The sequence below is a fragment of the Macaca nemestrina genome, chromosome 14 (assembly GCF_043159975.1).
Source record: "Macaca nemestrina isolate mMacNem1 chromosome 14, mMacNem.hap1, whole genome shotgun sequence".
Classification (NCBI taxonomy): Eukaryota; Metazoa; Chordata; class Mammalia; order Primates; family Cercopithecidae; genus Macaca; species Macaca nemestrina.
Genome location: NC_092138.1, coordinates 109,446,927 through 109,471,212, shown reverse-complemented (window position 1 = coordinate 109,471,212; position 24,286 = coordinate 109,446,927). Strand labels below are relative to the sequence as shown.

At 45.9% G+C, this 24,286-nt stretch overlaps 1 protein-coding gene across 10 annotated transcripts in view; it reads right to left on the bottom strand.

Annotated features, from left to right (window-relative positions):
- Positions 1–24,286, bottom strand: part of LOC105463942 (GTPase activating Rap/RanGAP domain like 3) — a 172,125-nt gene that overhangs the window by 27,514 nt on the left and 120,325 nt on the right. For 8 of the 10 annotated variants that reach the window (XM_011711410.2, XM_011711413.3, XM_011711408.2 and 5 more), the window contains 8 exons: positions 22,678–22,782; positions 21,505–21,597; positions 17,980–18,091; positions 12,144–12,242; positions 11,667–11,783; positions 10,602–10,777; positions 8,694–8,852; positions 422–488 (listed from right to left, as the gene is read on the bottom strand). In XM_011711410.2, coding sequence (XP_011709712.1) covers positions 422–488; positions 8,694–8,852; positions 10,602–10,777; positions 11,667–11,783; positions 12,144–12,242; positions 17,980–18,091; positions 21,505–21,597; positions 22,678–22,782 — 928 coding nt within the window. The remainder of the gene's footprint in view (positions 1–421; positions 489–8,693; positions 8,853–10,601; positions 10,778–11,666; positions 11,784–12,143; positions 12,243–17,979; positions 18,092–21,504; positions 21,598–22,677; positions 22,783–24,286) is intronic. The other 2 variants (XM_011711409.2, XM_011711415.3) reach the window with 1 other exon arrangement.

Sequence of the window (24,286 nt, the reverse complement as noted above, 5' to 3'; positions counted from 1 at the left end):
ACCCTGGCCCTGCTGCTTAGTAGCCACAAGACCTTGAACGAGTTCACCTCTCGAGGCCTCAGTTGCCTCATCTCTAAACTGAGGATAATAACTGAGCCTGCTGCGGGCATTCATTGTGAGAATCAAGTGAGACAATGACCACAGCATACCGAGCACAGCACCTGGCACACAGTAAGGGCCCCCTAACTGGAAGCCACTGTTATCACCGGCGCATCCTGGAAATAGCACCACAAGCGCCAGTTCTTGCACTGTGTCACCAAGAGGCCTGGTGTGCAGAAGGTATTTTTCTGTTCCTTCCTGGAAGGCAATTACAAACCCACGAATGATACACTGAGTAAATCTAAGGACAATCTTTTTAAATTGCCCAGAAAAAAACCAGTCCATTTTAGCAAATAAAGATAAAAGCACATCCTTAACTTACAGTTGTAACACAACAGCAAACCAGCTTCTCCATCTTCGTACACATCAATAGCTGCAACAAAATTAACCTGCAATGATAATGGGCAACGGTAGTGGGCAGGCTGGATGCTGACCCTGTGAAAAGACTTTTTCAAGTTGTGAGCGTTTGCGGGGGCCGTGGCCCTCTGTGATGCAGGTGCCACGGGGTCATGTCTGCCCCACCAGCACCCACAATGCACATCGGGGGCTGGGATTATAATACAATGGAGGTGAGAAAGAAAAGAAAAGAAAAAGGAAAGAAAAGTCTCTCCATTCTTTCTTCTCTGGGACTTTCTCATCATCTTTTCATAGCCGTTGAGAAGCTCTGTGTTTGGTATGTCTCCTTTCTCTATTGAAATGCCTCAGGTTTATATGTTGTGCTCCAGCTCCCAGAGCATTTTCACATGAGTTGTTCATTTCACTCTCACATTAACCCAGAAAGTACTAGGCTGGTGCAAAAGTAATTGCGGTTTTTGCCATTGGAAATAATGGCAAAAACCGCAATTACTTTTGTATCAACCTAATATTATTGGCATTATGGTATAATTATCATTTTACGGAAGATGAAAATGAGGCTCAGGGTGAAGTCACTTAAGTCCCTTGGCTGGTACACGCCACAGCCAACATCTGAACTAAGATTCCGGTTCTCTTCCAACCTTACCGCTCTCGTACCTCCAGTGAGGCAATCCTTCTGCCTCCAACAGATAAAGCCTGTGCAACTTAAAATCGCCACGGCATGTCTTCACACTTCTATTCTTTCTCTGTTCTTCATGTCAAGAGAGGCAGCATGGTGCAATGAAAAGGGTGTCAGAACACCTAGTTCTGTGGTCTGGGGCAAACTCCTCTCTCTGGGCCTCAGTTTCTGCATTTGAGAGGAGGGCACTCAACCTGATGGCGTCCTTGGTCCTTCTTGATTTTCAAAACTCCAGCCCTCTAAGAGCCTCCTGCTCCTTTTACTTCCTCACTTGTATTCTCAACCCTTAGAGCCTGGCCTCCCGTGCTTCCAGGAAAACCACCCTCTGAGCTCAGCCAAGATCTCCCTCTCCCCAAGCGAAGGCCTGGGCCACTGCTCATCTGTCCATCCTGTCCTCTGCAGCCTCTGACGGGTGACATCTTCTGCCTCCTGCCCTCTCTCCCACCTCAGATTATTCTTCAATTTCTTGGCTCTTCTCTCCTTAGTAAAACCCCACTTTCATAGCTCCAAATTTCACTTTGTGCTCAAAACCCTAAACCACGGGCTCAGGCACACATTCTCCCCAGGGCTGCAGCCCCTAGACTATATCATTTGTTCTCAGATGCAACTGATTCCACATCCAAGTCATTAAAAGCAGGAGGTAGTGGGTTGGGGGTTGGGGGGTTGGAGGGGCACAGACTGGGCAGACAGACAGGAGATCAAGCCCTGTCTAGGCCAGTTACTGCCTCTGTGGTGTGTGGCAAATGGCTTAGCCTCTGGCCTTAGGTCTTTGTCTGTAAAGCAGGCATAATGAGAACACTGACCTTGCTGGATTGTAATGGGAATTCAGTGAGACAAGGCAGAGATTTTAGCACAGGGCCTCACGCATCATGAGCACTCAATGAAGGCTATTGGCTTTTTATCTTCCACACAACCAGCTTTCCTTCTAAACCTCCTCCTTTTTGTTAGCATATCTATTCTCAAAGTCTCAGAGCCATCTCCAACCCAAGTCCAGCAGCAGCCTCTTCACACACTTTCTCAGGTGTCTTTTTTGTGCCCCTGCTGCTGTTCTAGGCTAAGCCCTGACCTGCCCGCAGAAGCACCATGCTGTGGGCTCCTGCTGGCTCCCCTTTCCCAGCCCTTCCATCCACACTGTGCTCCTCCCACTGGCCCTGCACTGACTGACCCTCCTCTTCACTGGTGTCACCAGAACACAGCCTTCACCTCTAAATGGTCTCATTATGGTGCCAAGGCCCCAACTGGCCATCCTCAGTCAGTGCCACTGCCTGGGCTTGGGTGCCCCTTCCAATGGAACCCCCAGTTCTCTCCCATCTGTCATTATCTGGCACTGTACTCAGTGCCATTAGGATACAGAAAAGAATAAGGAATAAGGTGAGGTTCCACCCCTTAAGAAAAAAAAAAACAGAAAAGCACATAAGTACACAAAACAAGGTATAATGGGGCAAATGCCTCAAGCAAAAGTTGCAGGAGCTCAGCGGGGAGTGACAGTGAGGACCAGTGGCCAAGAGCTCCAGCACTGGCATTGGAGAGAGCTGGGGGTTGTCAAACCCGAAATAATTCCCATGGCTCCTATCATGCCCCGTGTTTTAGGCTCTCTGCAGAGCATGCCTCACCCTCTGGTGCTCTCTTGTCTGTTTGTTCCCTGTGGCTCCCCTCCCCATGAGATCTAAGGCTCTTGACGCAAAGGCCTGTCTGTGCTGCTCACTGCTGGCCCCTCAGCATCCAGATCAGGGTCTGGCGGGTGGCAGGCACAGAATAAACTCATCGGATGGACAAGGGAGTAAATGAAGTCCCAGCTCCATCACTTCAGAGGTGTGCACACTCACGCCGGTTGTTTCCCCTCTCGGACCTTCAGTTTCTTCAATTGTAACATGGTAGAAAATAAGAATGTCTAGGCCTACTGGCTTGAGGACTCCAGGAGGTAACTTATCTAAGCACCTGGCACAGGGCCTGGAGCTTGGTAAATGCTCATCTTGGCTGATACCATTATTTAGATAAGGAACCAGCACCAAAGGGTATATTACATGAAGGACAGTCCTTGAGTACCCTCTGACCCCAGAAAGGAGCCTTCCTGGCTCCACCACTTTGACCTAGAATCACTTCCTCCTCAGACGCCCCTGTACATGTCAGTTTTACTTCACTATCTCAGCTAGAGGCTTCGTGCTGCACCCTGTCTGCTCTGCCAGACTGGGAGCTTCTCCACAGGAGGGGCCAAGTGCTACCAGTTTTGTGGCTGGACCTGCCATCCCCACCAGCTGTAGGGAACACGGTCTCTGGAGTCAGCCAGCTGGGATCCAAGTCCTGCCTCTGCCACTTACTAGCTGTGTGCTCTAGGGTAAATAAGTGACTTCTTTCTGACTTCAGTTTCCTTTTCAATAAAAATGGAGAAATGGGCCAGCCGTGGTGGCTCACTCCTGTAATCCCAGTACTTTGGGAGGCCAAGGCGGGCCTGAGGTCAGGAGTTCGAGACAAGCCTGGCCAGCATGGCGAAACCCCGTCTCTACTAGGTGTGGTCACGGGCACCTATAATCCCAGCTACTTGGGAGGCTGAGGCAGGAGAATCTCTTGAACCCGGGAGGCGGAGGTTGCAGCGAGCCGAGATCGCGCCATTGCACTCCAGCCTGGGGGACAAGAGTGAAACTCTGTCTCAAAAAAAAGGAGAAATGAAGAGCCCCTCCAAGACATAATGCTTATGACATGCTCTGACCCAGGGCCTGGTACACAGAGGTGGCCATTCAATGGTGGCCACAATTATTATAATTATGGGAGGGTTGACTGCAGTGGGAAGGTGGAACTAGACAGCCTTTCAGTTTAGAGATAAGGCCTGTGTGTGTGTTTGGGGTGGGGTGAGGGAGGGTAGTAGTGATGACAGGTATGGAGGAAGTTCACGCAGCCTTTTAGACCGAGATCTGTGCACAATGACCACAGACGCCAGGGGGTACTTGGCATCAAGTAAGTCTACCAAGGGGCTCCAACGCTGTGCTGACAGGCAGACAAACGTGGCAATATTCGGAGAGTTGGGCTTCAGGGCAGGTGGTGGCAGGCTTCAGCTCCGGGGCCAGGATTCAGGAACAGGCTTGGACTTAACCACTTCCTCCTCAGGCATGCCACAGCACTTTATTATTCAGACCTTTATTAACACTTATCACAATGAGAACTACTTTATGCTTTGATACAGGTGTCTGTCTCCACCTTGGGACAGGGGCCTGGCGGGGTTCTTGCTCCTAGAGATCCTGATATGACAGATCTGGCGTAGGACATAGGCATTAAATCTTTGTTTCATAAGTTTGATTAAAAATAAGTAGTTCTGGCTGGGCATGGTGGCTCACGCCGGTAATTCCAGTGCTTTGGTAGGCCAGGGAGGGAGAATTGAACTACGATTGCACCACTACACTCCAGCCTGGGACAGAGCTAGACCCTGTGTCTCTCTCTCTTAAAAAAAAGTAGTAAGTAGTTCATTTTATTGGTATTTTAAAATGATAACAAATAATATATGGTGGTTGTAAAGATTCAAACACAGACTTGTAACAAGTGAAGTGGGAACTGTGCCTCCCCTAGCTGGCTCTGCCTTCAGCCCTCCCTGTGCTTCTGGGCTCAGCCCCCAGCTGAGAACCACCGGATTCTGGGCAGATGTCAAGATGAGGACCTGAGCCCTCCCATAAACCAGGGACCCAGATCCCATGACCACGCCTGCAGTTCCTCCCAGAGGAGCCCTTGGTTTTGGGAACGAGGTCAGTGCTGGTGGCTAGAGCAGCGGCAGTGGGTCACAGCAGGCCCACTGGTACAGTGAAGTTGACAGTGACTTTCAGAATGTTGCTTTAGTGCTTCTTAAACATTTCCTCTCTTGAGCTAGGATTGTAATAGAACCCGAGGTGGGTAGAAGCCTGAAATAGGGACCAAGTGGTCCTGCCTAAGAGAGGAGGAATGGCAGCAGGAAGCGAGGCCTGCCCAGTTAACACTGGTGCCCGCAGAGGCGGGCAGGCAGTAAGTGTAGACGGAATGGAGATGAAATTCCAATGACCCAGGCTGTGTCCCCACTGCCCTGGGTGCTGAGCTGCAGGAACATCTTGGTAAAAAGCTAGTCCTGTTCCCACAAGGCCTATTTCTAACCAGCTATTAGAAAACATATAGCTCATTATCTTCTTCATTTTCTTAGGGCTCATCTCCCCAGCCAGACAGTACACTCCCTGAAAGATGAGTGAGTGCATCGGACTAAGCACCTGTGCCTGCTGGGAGCCGTGCTGTCGCCATTCTACCATGGGAGGGCTGTGCATGCTGATCCTCTCAGAGCTAGGAACTAGGAAAGGTTTTTTTCTTTTTCCTTAAAATTTTTATTTTCTTGGCCAGGTGCAGTAGTTCACACCTGTAATCCTAGCACTTTGGGAGGTGGAGGCAGGAGGATCACAAGGTCAGGAGATTGAGACCATCCTGGCCAACATGGTGAAACCCTGTCTCTATTAAAAATACAAAACTTAGCTGGGCAGGGTGGCTGTGCCAGTAATTTCAGCTACTCGTGAAGCTGAGGCAGGAGAACCGCATGAACCAGGGAGTTGGAGGTTGCAGTGAGCCAAGATCGCACCACTGCACTCCAGCCTGGGCGACAGAATGAGACTCCGTCTCAGTAAATAAAATAAAAATATTTTTTTTTTCTCTTAGGAAAAAACTTTGTATATTTGTCTTTTTTGTTTTTTTTGAGACAGAGTCTCACTCTGTCGCCCAGGCTGGAGTGCAGTGGCCGGATCTCAGCTCACTGCAAGCTCCGCCTCCCGGATTCACGCCATTCTCCTGCCTCAGCCTCCTGAGTAGCTGGGACTACAGGCGCCCGCCACCTCACCTGGCTAGTTTTTTGTATTTTTTAGCAGAGACAGGGTTTCACCGGGTTAACCAGGATGGTCCCGATCTCCTGACCTCGTGATCCGCCCGTCTCAGCTTCCCAATGCATATTTGTCTTTTAAAAAGCACATTGAAGAAAGGACAGAAAACTTGAGAGTCATTCCTGACAGCCATCCAAAAAACAAAACACAGAAGTCATCAAAGAAAATGGTTCTTAACCCAATTTATCCAGGGTCTTTACAAATCATAGGAAAAAGAAATCCTATACTGAATTATAGGACATTAAATATAGGTAAATAATAAAAAGATCATATAAAAGAAATTTAATAAAATGATTTTTTATCTATCGCTACCCTGATGAGTAAGTAAACTGCACAATTTTCAGCCACTTAAGCATGATTTATTTAAAAATAGAACTTGTCAGAAACTTTCTCTGAAATGAGGTGAGGACTTTTCCACTACCAAAAGCTGGCTAAGTCTTAAGAAACTAGTTGTCAGGAAAAGGACTGATTGAACAAGGACCTGCTGCACCACGGCATTTCTGCTTTGTTTGGCTGCTCACACAGCTTTGAGAAGGAAGAAGGGGGTGAGAACTTCTTTTTTTTTTTTTTTTTGAGACAGAGTCTCACTCTGTCACCAGGCTAGAGTGCAGTGGCATAATCTCGGCTCACTGCAACCTCCGCCTCTTGGTTTCAAGTGATTCTCCTTCCTCAGCTTCCCGAGTAGCTGGGATTACAGGTGCGTGCCACCAGGCCTGGCTAATTTTTGTATATTTAGTAGAGATGGGGTTTCGCCATGTTGGCCAGGCTGGTCTCGAACTCCTGACCTCAGGAGATCTGCCCGCCTCGGCCTCCCAAAGTGCTGGGATTACAGGTGTGAGTCACTGCGCCTGGCCAAGGGGGTGAGAACTTTTAAAGGACAAACCAGGCAGGGCCCCTGTTCCTCAGAAGTCTGGGTGGGAAGACATGCTGGTCCAGGGATGCCCAGGCAGTGGGGGGTCGGGGGGTGAGGGGAGTGGGTGACATTCCTCTCAGCTTTAAATTAGGAAGTTTCAGGACCTACTCCTTCTCCTAGGTCTATATTAGTATCACCTGAGGGCAGACTTAAAAAATATTGGCTCCCAAGTACCACACACCTCCAGATTCTGATATAATTGGCTTGGCCTGGGGTCAGACACTGATCTTTTTAAAGCTCTCCAAGGGATGACAGCCAGGGCTGCAAAGCAATGAAATATACCAGGGATTCCCAACTTGGCTAAATATTAAAATTATCTGGGGACCATTTAAACATACCCAAACCCGTGCCACACTTCAGACCCAGGAAATCCCTGGAGGAGCAACACAGGCAGTAGTAGCTTTTCAAATTTCTCAGATGACTCCAATTGCAGACAAGTCTGGTCACCACCAATATAGATAAGAGAAATGACAGACCACTCTGTGATCAATAACAGCTAAAGACAAGAAGGTCTCCTAATTACATCTAGATTTTTCTATTTCTGATTTTTCTGTTTCTTAAAATCTTGCTCTAATTAGGTCTTAAGTCTTCCTAAAATAGTAATTAGCAATTTTAATGAATATTTATATGGAGCATATTTCCAATGAATACAAACTGTAAAGCATAATTGGAAGAATTCCGCAGTCTCTTTGATTTAGCTGAACAGGACTGGAGGTAGCCTGTGGGTCCAGAAGCCCTCACTAGGAACTACAGTCTCCCTGGAGCTGACATCCCCATTCTGTGGTTTCCTCAGTACCTAGGCCAGAATACTGGCTTGCACTGCATGATGCAAACCTCAATGGCTCACTGACAGTGGGCCTTGTCCTGCCTCATAGAGATACATGGGCTGAAGAGCTCTGTGATCTGCTAATGTCAGTGTCAGTGTTGAACGATCGCCAGTGACAGGCTGCCAGGCCTCAGGGTGGTGAGTGCTCACCACTGTCCAGTGGGCGCCAAGGTTTAAACCCCACACAGTCACCTTTAGAATATGAGTGCAGTTTTGGGTGGCCCTAGATTTTGTGCCACACTAGGACATCCTTGTTCTCTGTGTATCAGGCCAGGGGTGTAGACTCTTAGGGCAGATCTGCCCGCTCACTCTCTCCTAATGGGTTTCCACCCCTTCTTCCTTTCCTACTGGGCTTTTAAGGTGGTAGGGAGGGTGCTGTACCCACTCTGGCCACCCAGTCCCCAAAATGAGAGTCTGCAGTCCCTCAGAGGTCAAGCTTATTCTCCAAGTGCCCTCCCAGGACAAATCATCTAACAAATGCTCTCACTTATTTAGTTATTATATTCAGTCAAAATTTTGACTCTTCATGTCTTTTTTTTTTTTTTTTTTTTTAATTTTAAATACAGACAAGGTCTTGCCATGTTGCCCAGACCGGTCTCGAACTCTTGGGCTCAGGCAATCCTCCTGCCTTGGCCTCCCAAAGTGCTGGGATTACAGGCGTGAGCCACTGCGCCTGGCCTCTTCATGTCTCTTTTATTTGGAAGGATGGAGTGGCAAAGAAAGATCTGAAAACTAAACAAGGCAGTCACATGATAATACATAGAACCATTCTGACCTATAAAAATGGCAACTTCACATAGCTCAGTCTAAATAGTGAATCACACAATACTGATGTGATGAATAGTACATAACTTTAAAGAAATCCAAATCATGGCATCTCAGGGTTAGAAGACACAACGATGATTAGTCTTTTCTGATTCCCACTTGTCCCCACAACCGCTGGCTTACCCTGTTGGCCTCCACGTGGTGGAGCCTGAAGGCTTCTCCTGTGCTCTCGTTCACCACATCAAACTGGTGTCGATAAGCCACACAGATGAGATTGTCACTCTCTTCAGCCGGCCCATCCACTAAGGTCATCACCACGGGAGAGTCGGACAGACAGATCTCCTGTGTGGTTGGTGAGGATACAAGAGACGGGTGAGAACAGAGCAGCCAGCTCCATGCCAAGCCCCACTGCCCATTCCCTCCTTTCAGAGACCACCTTCTCCAGGCTCCTGCAGAGCCTTGTGCTACAGGGAAGAAGGGACAAGAGAGGAAAGTGCCAGGGGTCACATCAGACATCTCCTTCCCATAACCTGTCCTCAAGACTCAGGCCTCTGTCTACTGGAAAGGGTCGAGGCCAGGAAACAATTTAACAAAATGGAATCAACAGTATGGTCTGCTTTATCCCTTACATTGTCTGGTCTTGTCCTGGGATTCAGTGATAGTATTAATAATTGCTAACTAATCTATTTGTGTACTTAACATGTGCTAGGCACTGTTCTCATTGAATCCTACTTATAAGGTAGGTACAGCTACTATTCTGTCTTAAAGGTGAGGAAACTGAGGCTTAGAAGTCAATCACAAAGTTTACACAGGGTAGAGTTAAGATATAAACTCAGGAAATGTCATTTCAGTGCTCATATTACATAAATGTATATGCTGCATGTAAATCTGCATTAAAATAGCTAATCACTATACGAAGAAAGCTAACACCTAACTAGAGCAAGATTTTAAGGTGTTTTAACTTAACTGTCATGCTGCTCTGTCCCCTGAAGTTGAACATTAGCAGAAATTCATAGGCATAATTCAAAAGGCTTTAACTCTAGGCAAAAAATAATTTCTCAGCTCACCAGTAGAAATACTCCATCTCAGTGGCCAATGTTAGATATATTCCATACCTTAATGTACCCTAGTCTTTAAAAGGTAAGAGATGGTGACGTCAGGGAGGGAACTTGAGCCGGGAGGAGGTTTCTCTCACAAGGCTCCCCTTCAATCTCCCAGCAGACTGAGGCTGACTGAGGCAAGCAGGAAAGCATTGCCCACTGCTTCTTCCCATCTCTCCTGCTACCAAAGCCACCAACCTTTCTTGCCAGGATCCTGCACTGGTCTTGTTGCAGGGCTTCTTATTTCCACCCTTGGCCTCCTAAGCTCCCCTCTACCCAGAAGCCAGCACAATCTTTTCAAAACATGCCACTTCTCTGCTTCAAATCTTCCAATGGTTTCCCATCTCACTCAGAGTCAAGGCCAAAGTCTTTGCAATGGCCTGAGGGCTCAAGAGCATATTTCCCCGTTCTCTCTGACCTGCCTGCCTTGTTCCCTCTGCTCTTGACTGTGCCTTCAATAGGACCTCAGGGCCCTTGCCTGGCTGCTCCCTCTGCCTAGAATATCCTTTCCCTAGATATCCTCATCACTCATTCCCATACTTCTTTTGGATCTCTGCTCAGAGGTAACCTATTCAGAGAGGGCTTCCTGGGACATTCTTTCTGAAACAGACGTTCCCAACTCCCTGCTCTATTATCCTTTGTTCCCTGGCCCTCCTCTATATTTAATTTTAGTACTTCTTTCTGCCAGCCATCATAGCTTTATTTGCTTATTTCTGTTAACTGTCAACTGGAAAGTAAACCCCATCAGAAGACTTTGTTTTGGTCATCGCTGTGTCCTTTGTACCTAGAACAGTACCCGTAGATATTCACCGGAATCAATGAGCTGTAGCTTTAGTCTTCTGGGGGAAACAAGAGCACCAGGGTGAGGGTTTTCCTAGTTGGCTACCAAACAGCGGAACAACCTCAGTGGGTAACAAACCCTGGGTGGAAGGACAGAGTCTGCCTCATGGCACCTTGGCTGGGAGACAGATGGTTTAAAGAGCAAACCTACCCTGATGTACTGGAATTCTTCAACAGGAGACTCAGACAGGGGAGATAACAATGAGGTGCTGCTGACCCCGCTTGGCTTGTTGTGTTTTCTTGTGATCAGTAGTAGTTTATTCCGAATTGCGACCACAATCCTCAGCTCTCTGCTGTGGTGAGTGTTAATAGCATACAGGTGGCAGCCTGGGCAGAAGAAAGAAATGATGCCCTACATGTGACAGGCAGGTGTGGAAGCCCCCAGGCCTTGGTAATTTGGCAATACCTAGGAATCCTGGAAATTAAGCATAGCTCAGTGAATGGACTAAGAATATTTCTGATACTAGGCAAAACGGAGACTAGATATTAAAATTAGGTTGAGTTACAGGAAAATTAAGAAAATCCTATCCCCAGCCGGGTGCAATGGTTCACACCTATAATCCCAGCACTTAGAGAGGCCAAGGTGGGCGAATAACCTGAGGTCAGGAGTTCGAGACCAGACTGGCCAACTTGGTGGAACCCCATCTCTACTAAAAATACAAAAATTAGCTGGGCGTGATGGTGGGCGCCTGTAATCCCAGCTACTTAGGAGGCTGAGGCAGGAGAATCGCTTGAACCCAGGAGGCAGAGGTTGCAGTGAGCTGAGATCGTGCCATTGCACTCCAGCCTGGGCAACAAGAGTGAGACTCTGCCGAAAGGAAAGGAAAGGAAAAAGGAAAAAGGAAAGGAAAGGAAGTCCTATTTCCTATATTCTAGAGTTTGTGAACTTAACTTCATACCTACTACATGGCATCAGTTAAAGTAATGAGAGCTCCAGGAACCAAACTCTAAAGATTTCTTCAGTAACAGATTTGCTAACAGAGTTTAACGCATCTCTAGAACCTGTTATGCAAGGCCTAGCATTTCTTCTAGTCCTCAATGTGTTTGTCTAGCTTTCAAGCTTCTTATGGAAACAGTGATGCTATTTTTGTGATGTTTCCAAACAAAAAACAAACTAATAAGATCAAATTCCTACTCATTTTTATTTTCAGCAAAATCTGGGCAGCGTGAGGGGAAAAAAATGAATTGAATGGAATCTACCAATCTATCAAGTCACCTTTTGTTTTCTCCAACTTGTTTTCTCTGCAGTCAGACCTGCTCTTCCCAGTCTGCTTCCCCTCAAGGCCCTTTTGCAGAGCACTTAGCCTGAAGACAAAGAGGCGAGCATCTTTTCCTAGTGACATAAAAAGGGCAGAGGAGGAGATTAAATGGAAAAGTAAGGTGACCTGAAGGGCCTCCAAGGGCCGACTGTGTAGGAAAACTAGGACTGGAGATGTTCTGGAATTCGGGAGGCACCCGACACCACTTTTAACCGATGCAATTACGTATGCATCCCTTTCCTTCCCACCGCCCCCTGCCATGGCTTCCCTCCCCAGAGAACGAAGGGGCCACTGAGGGATCCCAAGCACTGGGCATCAGGAAAGGAAACAGCTGGCAGAGCCTATGCCGTCAGACCCCGGGGACCTGTGGTGTGGGCCACAGAAGACAACTGTTTTCCTTCTTCCACAGCATGCCACCCGACAGGGGATACCACCTTTGTCTGCTCTGAGAACCAGAAGGTCCAGGGTCTCGAGCACGTGCATCTGCTTCACTGGCAGAGTTCTGTCAAACACGGACACTGATGGAAGGTCATCTGGAAAAGGAAACCTGGTTACCCATCACTGCAACCCAGCCCATGCTTTCCAGAACCCACCGAATGTGCCTGTGGGTAGTTTTGAACCCAGGTTCTCTCTAGGCAAGGAAGGAAGTCAGCTTCTAGGGCTTTCATAAGCTCTACACAATACGTTCAAGCACTATTCTCCTCCTAGCTCAGGAACAAGTACTGGTGCTTTCTTCCCATAGGCAATTCTATATTCCGAACTCTATATAGGGGGCATAGCAGCAGAAGCATGAGAACGCTATTTGTGTTCATCAAAGAAAAAGCAACATCTCTCAATACCATTTTTTACTAGGGTTGTACCAAAGGCCTGAACACCAAGTTAAAAAAAAAAAAAAGAGCAGCCATTTCTCTCAAGTATTTTCTTATTGTTATGTAATATTTGAAATTACATTATATCTTAGGTCATATTGTATACATCTCAAGAAAGCAAAATTAAAATTTCCTTTTGGATTTCAGATAAATACAAACACACTCTACCCTAACATGTCCTGTGTTTGTGAAAATAGTAGTTTGCCTATACATTTTCAGTATTTTTTCCCAAAGGAATAGGAAATCTCCTTTTTAGACAAAAACATAAATAAAGAGAAGTATCAACTAAATTGCCAAAATAGCAAGAAAAACGAATTGAAGTGGGAATGCTCAGGGAAATCTCCAGTAAATGGATGGTTCAAGACACTGCACTTCCACACAGGATTTGTTGTTGAGGTTACTCACTGGGAATCGAAGTTGCTAACAATTACTTTGCTCCTGGGGCCCCCGAGGACACAGGGGGCTAAAGGAATTACTAACGCTGTTCCATTCAGTTCCGAAAGCAAAAGGGTCTCTTCTGAGATGGATGGCAGAATCAGGGCAAGGCAGAGGTGTCCGGGATGGTGGAGACATTTGGGGCAGAAGTGGCTGGCCCAGTCTTCACCTGCATTTATTCTGCAAATGCTTTGCTGCAGGGTTGGATTTGTTTAAAATTTAGGAGCAAGGGGCTCTGAGGATCTTTTCTTTTCCAGAAATCTAAGTGTGGTTGGGAGTTCATCCCTTCATGGGTGGTATCCAGGAGGAAGCAGAGCTTTCACCATCAGGATTAATAACTATCCCCCAAGTGGGGGAAGGAGCTCCCACTCCTGTAGGCCTGTGAGGGCTCAGATTTGTCAGAGCACAGACTAAGCTAAGCTTAGTAATATATCTAAGGCTTGTCTCTTGTTCCTCTTAAATATTGGGGTGAATGCAAATTTTACAATAGCTCATCAACCACTTTTCTGCCTCCTCTACCCTGGGCTTCCACAAAATGGAACTAATTCTCAGGGTCTTTGTACTTCCGTTGGGGCAGACTTAATTTTTCAAAACGTGGGATGATCACCCTAATACCCATCATCATAGTTGGCTAAATAACTACAATTATTCCATTTGTGGGAGAAGAGCAGTCACAGCAGGGACAGGTAACATACACTAAGGGCTTTCTCTATGCCAGACCCTAATGCTTAGGGTTTCATATGTTTAACTTAAATGTCCCGATGACCCTACTAGGTAGGAACTTATAATATTCCCATTGAACAAAGGAGGAGCCTGAGGCTTGGTGTTAATGACTTGTCTGAGGTCACACCTCCAGCATGTGGAGCCCAAGCCTGTGCAAGGACAAAGCCATGCTTTTCACCAGTGTTGGAACATAAACTGGGATGTTGGAGCAGCCCCACATCCCAGTGGATAGAGATGCGGCCACAGCAGCAACAGCACTCCAAGGAATTAATAAATGACAGAGGCCTTTCATTTTACATAGGAACAGAGGTATACATTGTACAGCTGCTGAGCTATGTACAGAGTGAATTAGCACTTATTCTCCATCCAGTCTTTCTCAGATGGCTGAACAAGTTTGTGTACAACACAAGAAGGAAGTGGAGGCAAGGATCTGACAGAGTGACAGGTGGATTTAATGACTGACTGATGACAATGCTTTCCTTCCTGTAATCTCTTTATGAAGAACAATCTTTTAGAACCAGCTTTTCTGTTACTGCAAAACCAAAACACATGGTGAGAGCATATTTAATCAGTATTTAGTTTCCTTTCAAAGTAGGTTTTGCTAACTTAGGATACAAAAGATCTTGATTTTTAATAATGACCTTGAAAGGAGTAGACTCTCAAGGGATACATCTAATGAAATTAAGCAAAGGCTAATGGGATAGAGTGGAACTCAGTCTGAAACAAAATGGATGGACTCACTCATGGCAACAGTTCATAATATGATTAAATGTAGACAAGAAAAAGGTAAACAAAGAAATAAGAGAATTGTGGCTTAAAAGCACAATAAGAAATACAAAGAAGGCCCTGAAGATTATTCTTTTTTTTTTTTTTTAAGCAAAAACAAACAGAAGCATCATCGTACAATAAGGACATGAAAAAACTAATTCAAATCATAAATCTAAGCCAGTGGTGGGTATAAAGAGCTACACCCACCATCCTGTCGAAGATGACTTCCTTCAAATTTGGAAGAAAGAATTTCCTGGCAAATCACAATACTCCTTATATCTGACATTTCTATTAAATTTTGGATCCTTAAGATAAAAATTTCAGAAAGGAACTTGGTAATTTTGGTTTGGATTTTGCATTTAAAAAAATAGAGGCAACTCAAATAGAGTATTTCAGTTTTAGGCAAGCTTACGAATAGTCATTATGAAGCATGCTTTCTCTTTCCCAAAAGGGCAAAAGGGAAGGAGTGAACATTCTTTAAATCACAAAATTTTTCATAATTATTTGCCCAGGACTATATTTTTGGAAATCTGTGTTGGAGACATTGGTAGAGTTTAATATAATGTAGTTGGTTTAGTGGAAAGAGTCCTGGACTAACAATCACATCTGGGTACCAGTTCCAGATGTGCCACTAACCAGTTGTGAGATCTTGGTTAACTCGCATCATTTATTTAGGCCTCAGCTTGTTCATCCATAAAACGACAGACTGCACTAAACCTCTAAAGTCTGTTTTTTTAATTCCTTTTGATGTTGTTGTTGTTTCACTTTTGGTAAGATCTAAGGATTTTATTACTTTTTTTTTTTTTTTTTGAGACGGAGTTTCACTCTTGTTGCCCAGGGTGGAGTGCAATGGTGCAATCTCGGCTTACTGCAACCTCCGCCTCCCGGGTACAAGCAATTCTCCTGTCTCAGCCTCCCGAGTAGCTGGGATTACAGGCATGCACCACCACACCCAGCTAATGTATTTTTAGTAGAGACAGGGTTTCTCCATGTTGGTCAGGCTGGTCTCAAACTCCTGACCTCAGGTGATCCGCCTGCCTCGGCCTCCCAAAGTGTTGGGATTACAGGCATAAGCCACCGAGCCTGGCCTACTCTTTTTCTTTCTTCTTTTTTTTTTTTGAGACGGAGTCTAGCTCTGTCGCCCAGGCTGGAGTGCAGTGGTGCGATGTCGGCTCACTGCAAGCTCCGCCTCCCAGGTTCACGCCATTCTCCTGCCTCAGCCTCCCGAGTAGCTGGGACTGCAGGCGCCCACCACCACGCCCGGCTAATTTTTTGTATTTTTAGTAGAGATGGGGTTTCACCGTGTTAGTAAAGATAGTCTCGATCTCCTGACCTCGTGATCCACTCACCTCGGCCTCCCAAAGTGCTGGGATTACAGGCGTGAGCCACTGCGCCCGGCCTTTTTTTTTCCTTTCCTTTTCTTTTTTTTTTGAGACAGAGTCTCGCTCTGTCGCCCAGGCTGGAGTGCAGTGGTGTGATCTCGGCTCACTGCAAGCTCTGCCTCCCGGGTTCACGCCATTCTCCTGCCTCAGCCTCCTGAGTAGCTGGGACTACAGGCGCCTGCCGCCATGCCAGCTAATTTTTTGTATTTTTAGTAGAGACGGGGTTTCACCGTATTAGCCAGGATGGTCTTGATCTCCTGACCTTGTGATCCGCCCACCTCGGCCTCCCAATGTGCTGGGATTACAGGCGTGAGCCACCGCGCCTGGCCTACTTTTTTTTTTTTTTTTTTTTTGAGATGGAGTCTAGCTCTGTCACCAGGCTGGAGTGCAGTGCTGCGATCTTGGTTCACTCCAACCTCCTCCTCCAGAGTTCAAGTGCTTCTCCTGCTTCAGCCTCCCAAGTAGCTGGGACTACAGGCACCCGCCACCACATCTGGCTAATTTTTGTATTGTTTTAGTTAGAGACGGGGTTTCACCACATTGGCCAGGCTGGTCTCAAACCACTGATCTTATGATCCGCCTGCCTCAGCCTCCCAAAGTGCTGGGATTACAGGCGTGAGCCACTGCGCCCGGAAGGATTTTATTACCTCTTAGCAATCTCATAGAGACATAGTAAAGATAATAGCTGCCATTTAATAAGTTACTACTATGTGCCAACCACTATGTAAACACTTAATACAGATAACTTTAGCCCTTCCTTGTAGTTGTGATCATTATCCCATTTTGTTTCACCAGTTTTCATCATTATAAACTATTTTCAGCATCTTAAAAAATTATCCCCAATTTAGAGAAACTCAAGGCTCATAGAGGGTGAGTTTTCTTTAAGATCACAGTTTCCAATCATTTTGTAATTTCAAAAATTATATACTGAATTTAAATTATAAATTTATGAATTTTAAATTATCTGCCTTTTGTTAAGTTCATTATAGATACAATGACTATGGGCACACAATTGAAACACGTATCAAAAATGAGAGATGAGGTCAGAAACAGTTCCATTATGAAGCATGGCTCACATCTATCATACTTCAGAAGGCACCGGGCATGGGGCCCTGGCACACAGCAGGTGCTTGGTAAATGTGCCCAGTAAGTGCTGGAGGGAGGATGTATAGGTTGTACTGAAGGATGGGAAGATGCTCCAGTTTTAGGCCATTATGTCATTCTCACAGTGGCGGCTTTGGGATTCTCACAAAATGTCACTATGGTAACCAGAGACTGGGCAGCTGTTTCTGGGCAGTCCAAGGAAATGCCCTTTGAAGACATCGTCTCTGTGCCTATGGCTCCCTCTGAAGCCCAGGAGACAACCTGTTACTAGTGTTTAGCTCCTCTGTCATTCATTCAGGGTCTGGAATAATCTAAAGGGGACTCCTGATGGAAGGGACCCCACCGTCCTTGAGTCTACACCTGCTCTGAAGTTGCACCCTCTCTGGGCGACGGTGGCTCATCTGTGGTGACAGAGAACAGACTAACTCCCCGGGCAGGCTGATCTATCTGGCTGTCAGAATGTGTGATTTTATGTTGAGCTGAAATCTGTCTCCTTGTCAAAATCTTTTTGTTTCTATATCCATCAAAAATGAGTTATCTAAGGTTCTTATGGTTTGTTTTGGAAATCAGTACTTTTTGAATCAGAAATCTTTTTTTTTTTTTTTTTTTTTTAAGACTTCGAGAGAGAGAATGTCCCTGAGACAGTGGTTCTAAATAATGTGTCCTTGTTGATTTAAAGTAAAATGTTGGAGCGATAATAAGTATTGGCTGAAAAGGAGATTCTTTTCACAGGTTATTTGATATCCACAGTCCCATCATATATTTTGGGAAGAGAACCTATGGCCCACCCTCCAGCATGCTTGGCTCAGAGTACATTACTTCTGCTTGCCCTGAAAACAAGGGTTTAATTTCATAAGGAAATAAAACTTTGCTAAACTCTCTGCAGACCACACATTTATGGTCCAAAGGGAGTTGGTTGGTGGTCACTCATCTTAGAAGTACTACAAGTTATATGAAAAAGACATTTGTAGGAGCAGCTACTCACTAACCATCCACTAGCAAGACGCCAGCATCAGTGGAAACCAGCAAGGCCTGGCCCCAGGGATCTGCACACACGGCTTCGTGAGGGAAATTACTGCAGAAACACTGGGGCTCCCACGGCTGTGAGGCAATACAAGCATCGGAAGATAAGTGCACCAGAAAAAATACACTGCAGCCCACCAAACGGAAATGTACAGTACCACACCTGAAACAGTAACACAGATACCCCCGTGGGAGCGGAGTCACTCCAAACCCTGGGGTCTGGACTCAGTTACCTTTCTTAGGAAGAAAAGTCTTCTTTCAAATATGTATGCAATAGGAAAAGAGTGAATTCACAGGTTTCTGGCACCATAACCTGTCTCCAATATTATAATGTTTCTCAGGGGCAACTGATGCATTCATAACGGTTTCTAAGCAAGCATTTTGCTTTAACACCTGGGAGCTGGGCCAAATGGTGCCTCTGTTTTAGAGAATTCATATTAGTTTAATCATTAAAGGAAGTCCCACGTTATTCTATAAGAAAGTCAGATTCCTGTGTTGCTGATTCAGCAGATTAGTAAAACATAAATGATGCTTTAAAAGGTTGATATTGTTTTCACGTGAAAATGCTTACTGATCCACATAAGATACAAAATCTTAAAGAAAAAATAACAGTTTGTAGAATGCAAGTGCTGTGAACAGAGCTACTCAGGTTTCCGCATGACATATCTATACCGAGTGAACGCTTCTTAGTTCATTTCCATCTCAGCCATAAAGGGGGAGCCTTAGAGCCACATGTGGATGTGTGGAGTAGGAGGTATTGTGTACCGTGATCTTAATCACACCAGAATTGTGGACATTTTCAACAGAATTCTTCACTTCCCTCCAAAGCATTGGATGAGCCTCAAAGAGCTTGTAGAGATTCTCAGGCCCAAGTTGAAGTCTTACATCTCCACTTTTACTCTCAATCAGGCATCAGGGCCCGATGTGTCCCACCTGGGGCTGTAGTAGAGCCTGTGTGTGCACGTGTAGGTGTGTTCTTAAGTACCCAGGCAAACGTGCACTCGCATACTCAAGGTAAAGCGAAGGGCAATGAGGACCACCTTTGAAAATAGCATTAGGGCTGGGGGTAAATACTGTGTGTTACTGCTCTCTTAGAAAAGGAAAGGATGCTCTCCCTTTAGGAAATGCATGGCCTCAAAAAGAATATTCTAATTGCTAAGACGGGACTTGTAATGTTCTAAAAAGATGCCCTAAAGAATGTGAAAACACTTTGTAAATGGAAAAAAGGCTAAACAAGTGCGGGTCATTGATTGAAATGGCATTTCCCCAGGAAAATTTCTGGCAATTCTGAATTTGTGACTTCACCAAGAGAACATAAAAAAAGCAAAGTTAATATAAATGTCAATAGGGAGAAAACACAGACATCAGCATTAGGTAACACCAAGACAGAACAACCAATTCTTAGTAACAAAATGTTTTCTGCCCAGAGGACACAAGTTTGGAACACTAAGGCAGAAAGAAGTTCTTCCCCCATAAGATCCAAGGGCCCTACAGGATCCACAGAGGTGTCAAGGAGGTCTGTGAAACCCCCCAAATTATACTCAAATGCTGCATATATGTGCCATTTTAACTTTTTTTTTTTTTTTTTTTTGAGACAAGGTCTTGCTCTGTCACCCAGGCTGGAGTGCAGTGGTGTGAACATGGCTCACTGCAGCCTTGACCTCCTGGGCTCAAGTGATCCTCCCGCCTCAGCCTCCTGAGTAGTTGGGACCATAGGCGTGAGCCACCATGCCCGGCTAATTTTTTTTGGAGACAGGGTCTCACCATGTTGCCCAGGGTGGTCTTCAATTCTGGGCTCAAGTAGTCCTCCTGCCTCAGCCTCCCAAAGTGCTGGGATTACAGGCATGAACCACTGCACCTGGCCCCATTTTAATGGGCAGGTGCATGCAGGGTGTCTACTGCTTTTCACAGGTGCCAGTGACCATGTGAGGTCTGAGGAACTGTTGAATACTGGGGTGTGCAGTGTCAGCAGCAAACTCAGATCTGCCCCCACAGTTGCTCTGGTCTGAGGACAGACAGTGTTTGCCATTGCCCTGGACTCCCTTCCATGGGGAAGCCTTCATGTGGATTCCACCGGGTGACAATGTGGTCTCCAGGCCTTCATGTCTAAGTGCAGACTCTTCCTGGGCTCTCTCTAAGAGCATGACCACAGCTCATGAAATGATGAGTGCTGAAGAGGTGGGCAAAGCCGGGTTCTTTGGGCACAGAACACTCTTGGGAGCAGCAGGGGACTCTGGTCTCTGCAAAGCCAACTGCACAGCAGCCCATGGGGCCTTGTGGAGCTGAGTTTCTCCGAGGGTGGTCTGTGGCCTGCGGGTGGGTTATAAGTACTGACCTCAACAATGGACGCTCACTCTCTGTTATTACCTGGTGAACAAGTTATGGTTCCACAGACTTCTGTTTTTAATATAAGCCTAAGAACTTATTGTTATTAAATCTTACTGGAATCTCGTATCTATAATGTGCTTGGAAACAGTACATTCCTACTGTGCACAGGAATAAGCAGACACTGGAACTGCTGCAGCCTTTGGGAAGGATGCTTTGCCAGTAGTCTTGTCTGAAGTTGGTTGTGGTTTTTAGGGTTAATTATATTTTGAGCTCATCATTTTCCTGAAACCAGACCTCAAAGCACGTAGGATCACATCATCTATATCTTTATCAGTAAGGTAAATGTATTCATAATTATTTTGCTTTTATAATGGGTGATGTGCTATAAATCTGTCCCATTTAACTTTTATGTATTCTGAATGGAGGTACTGTTCTACAATACAAAATCATATTCATAATATAATTTGTGTATTTTTTTCTGTTCTATTCTTGATGATCACTTAGTTTTTACCCCCATGGAAAGTGGAACAGCATGTAGATAAATAGCCAAAGAATTTTTTGGCTGGCTGAGTGAACTGTAGATTAAGCGGTGGTTTTTCAGCTGTGGTCTGCTAACCAACAGCATCAAGATCGCCTAGGAAGCCACTGGAGATGCAAACTTTTGGGTCCCACCCCAGACCTGCTCAACCAGAAACTCTGGGGGTGAATTCAATACACACTAAAGCTTGAGCAACACTGCCCAAGAGCCTTGCTGTTTAAAGCATGTCTGTGGTCAGCAGCACAGGAACCACGTGCAAGTTTGTTGGAAACATAGACTCTTAGCCCCACCCAGACCTACTGGATCAGAACATGCATTTGGTCAAGGTGTCCAGGTGATATGTATGCACATAAAGCTTGAGAGGCCCTGTGGGGCCTGGCCTGCCTGACCAGGTTGGTCCTCCAGCAGCTCTGCTCCATTGAAGCTGGGGAAGGCACGCACATACCATGGCAACACAGAGGCTCTCACTAAATGGCCACTCAGTTTTGTCTAGGGCTTTCCCTGAGGACTCTGCAATAGACATGCTCTTCTTCCTTCTGCTCCCAAACCTTTTTCCAAGAATCTCAATCATTTCATTAATGAAAATGGGAATTCAAAGTTCAAATTGAAAGTATCATGAACTCACCTCTTTTTTACAGATCCCTGAAGCTGCCAAGCTTGATGGAGCATCCCCTCTTACAATGGATTTCAGTTTTAGTGCCTTACAGAACAGAGATCTCTATTAAAGCATACCAGGCGGCAAAAGTACAGCAGGATAAACAATTGTGATTTGACAAAAATTTAATAAAACAGGAGTAATTGCAGGCTAACATTTCAGGTTCCTCTACTGACTTGTTAATCAAGAATTGAAGTTAGCTGGACATAGTGAAGCCTTAATGACAGTGTCCCAACCCAAATTATCCAAATGCATTCTGTCATTTCAATTAATCAATATATCATTACTGTGATTTATAAACCACGAGCATCGAAAAAATACAGATTCTCAGGTCCCGCCTCAAACTTGATGAATCAGAATCTCTGGAAATAAAGTCCGGGTATCTTGAAACAAGAACCAATGTTTGAGAACCTTGTAATAATGCACCTGTTTTGGGAAAAAGCTATCTTTGCCTCTAAGCTTCCCTTGATTACATGGCTTTCCTCTCTCCACCTGCCTTGCCCAACTTTCTACTTTTGGGCCAGAACTTTATTTGCAGCTGAGGGCACTCCTCCTTCTCCATGCTGTGATGTGCGATCGAGGCAGACAGCTGTGTCACCTCCCAGAACTGAGAAATACCAGTGTCACATGCGAGCAGGGCAAAAAGAGAGTGATTTTCTCCAATCTCTGGAATAAGGGGATGACTGGGCACCACCTAACTTGGTGGTGACTTGGATTGTTTCCAAGTCATAGGATTGCAATTCAAGTCTTCTGTCAGCGCCACTGCTAGTCTGTGCTTCCTCCTGCCAGTCATGGGTTCCAGAGGCATTTCCCAAATTGGTTCCTCACTCTTCAGAAAATCCCTAGGAGGCAGGCAAGTGGTCTATGCTCTGTGGAAGAGAGGGGGCCAGAGCTGGGGCCTGTGGCTACTTGCCTCAAGGCAGCAGCATTCCTACCTCTGCAGAGTGCTGCTCTCTCAGTGACGCTTGCAGAGAACTGCACCTACTCGGTTCTCAAAAATCTCACTCGTGGTTGCCACAACAATCCTAAGAGAAATTACAGAGCTCCTACAGCAGCAGGCAAAGTCTTTGCACGTGGGCCATCTGGTTAGGATGGAACTCAAAACTACATGTCTCGCAGAAAAGGTTTCAGAAGAAAACCCACCTGCCCTATTCTAACAAACTCTGCCTGGCGGGCCTCCTCTTTCTTCCGTGCTGACTTGGGCGACTCTGGTAAGACATCACTAAAAGATCGTCTATTAAGCATGTTCTAAAAAAGAAAAAAAAGTTATGAATTCCACAAACATTGTTAAGTCTCATCTTCTGGCTTCTCATAGTGCACAAAACTATTTATCCAAATGGTCCTACCTATTTCTACCTTCTGTTTCATTCACTCAATAAGCATTGATGGAGCACCTGCTGTGTACCAGGTCCATGGTAGATGCTAGATTCAGAGTCACTAGGTGGAAAGCCAGCATTGCGTGGGGGCTGAGGACATGGCTTTGAAATCAGCAGACCTGCAGCTCTATCACTTACTAACTTACTAATAGTGTGATCTGGGCCACCACATTGCACAGCTCTGGGATGCCAATCTTACACAGCAGCACCCCCTGGAACACAACCAACTGAATTCTATGAGAATGGTGCCCACAGAGCTGTGCAAATCTGTGGCCCTGTGAGTCGCCTTGAGCAAATCAGTTAATTTCTGAATCTCAGTGTCTTTGTGTGGTTAATACCTGCCTCCTAGGTGCGTTATGAGGTTTAAATGAGGTAATGCATGTAAGGTACCTCGCACAGTGCCTAGTGCATACTTAGTAATGTTAGTTCTCTTTAAAACTGTAGTCACTGAATGGGGTAAGCTCATTCAATCAGCAGGTACTGACTGAGCACCTAGTCCTCTGCCAGATTTTGGGAATGTGATAGACATGGTCTCTTGTGGAGCACAGGGTCTACTGGGAAGACAGATTGAGTAATGACATGTTTAGCACATGTGATCACTGCTACGAAGGGGAACTGTGGCAAGTATATGAAAACATTTAACAGGGGACCTGGCTTCAACTGGGGGGCTAGGGAAGCCTGGCTCAGGCAGTGATGCTTTAGCTGGGATATCATTACTCATCTTGAAGGACATCATTACTCATCTTGGTACCCTCTCTGTATCTTCCCTGACCTTAGGGAATTGACCTTAGGAATTAAGGTTTGCTCTTTAGGGTCCTGGGGTTAGCCTGGCCCAATCCTTGTGAGTAGTTGGGGTACACTGACCAGGCAGAAGTTAGGAAGTGCCTATGAAATGGTGCTGGTCGGCCGGGCACAGTGACTCATGCCAGTAATCCCAGCACTTTGGGAGGCTGAGGCGGGTGGATCACCTGAAGTCGGGAGTTTGAGACCAGCCTGACCACCATAGAGAAACCCTGTCTCTACTAAAAATACAAAAGATTAGTCCGGTGCAGTGGTGCATGCCTGTAACCCCAGCTACTTGGGAGGCTGAGGTAGGAGAATTGCTTGAACCTGGGAGGCTGAGGTTGTGGTGAGCCGAGATCGCACCATTGCCCTCCAGCCTGGGCAACAAGAGAGAAGCTCTGTCTCAAAAAAAAAAAAGAGCACATGTGCACCTGAAGTGATAGGAAGGTGTTGGGTCTCATCAGTGTGGCTATGCCTCAGGCCTATGAAGTGTCTGGGTCTTCAGTAAATGGGAATGCTTGTTTCAGTGACTGAATATGGGGCTGGCCAATAAAACTTCAAAAATAAAGCACCCTATCTCTTTCTACAATCCC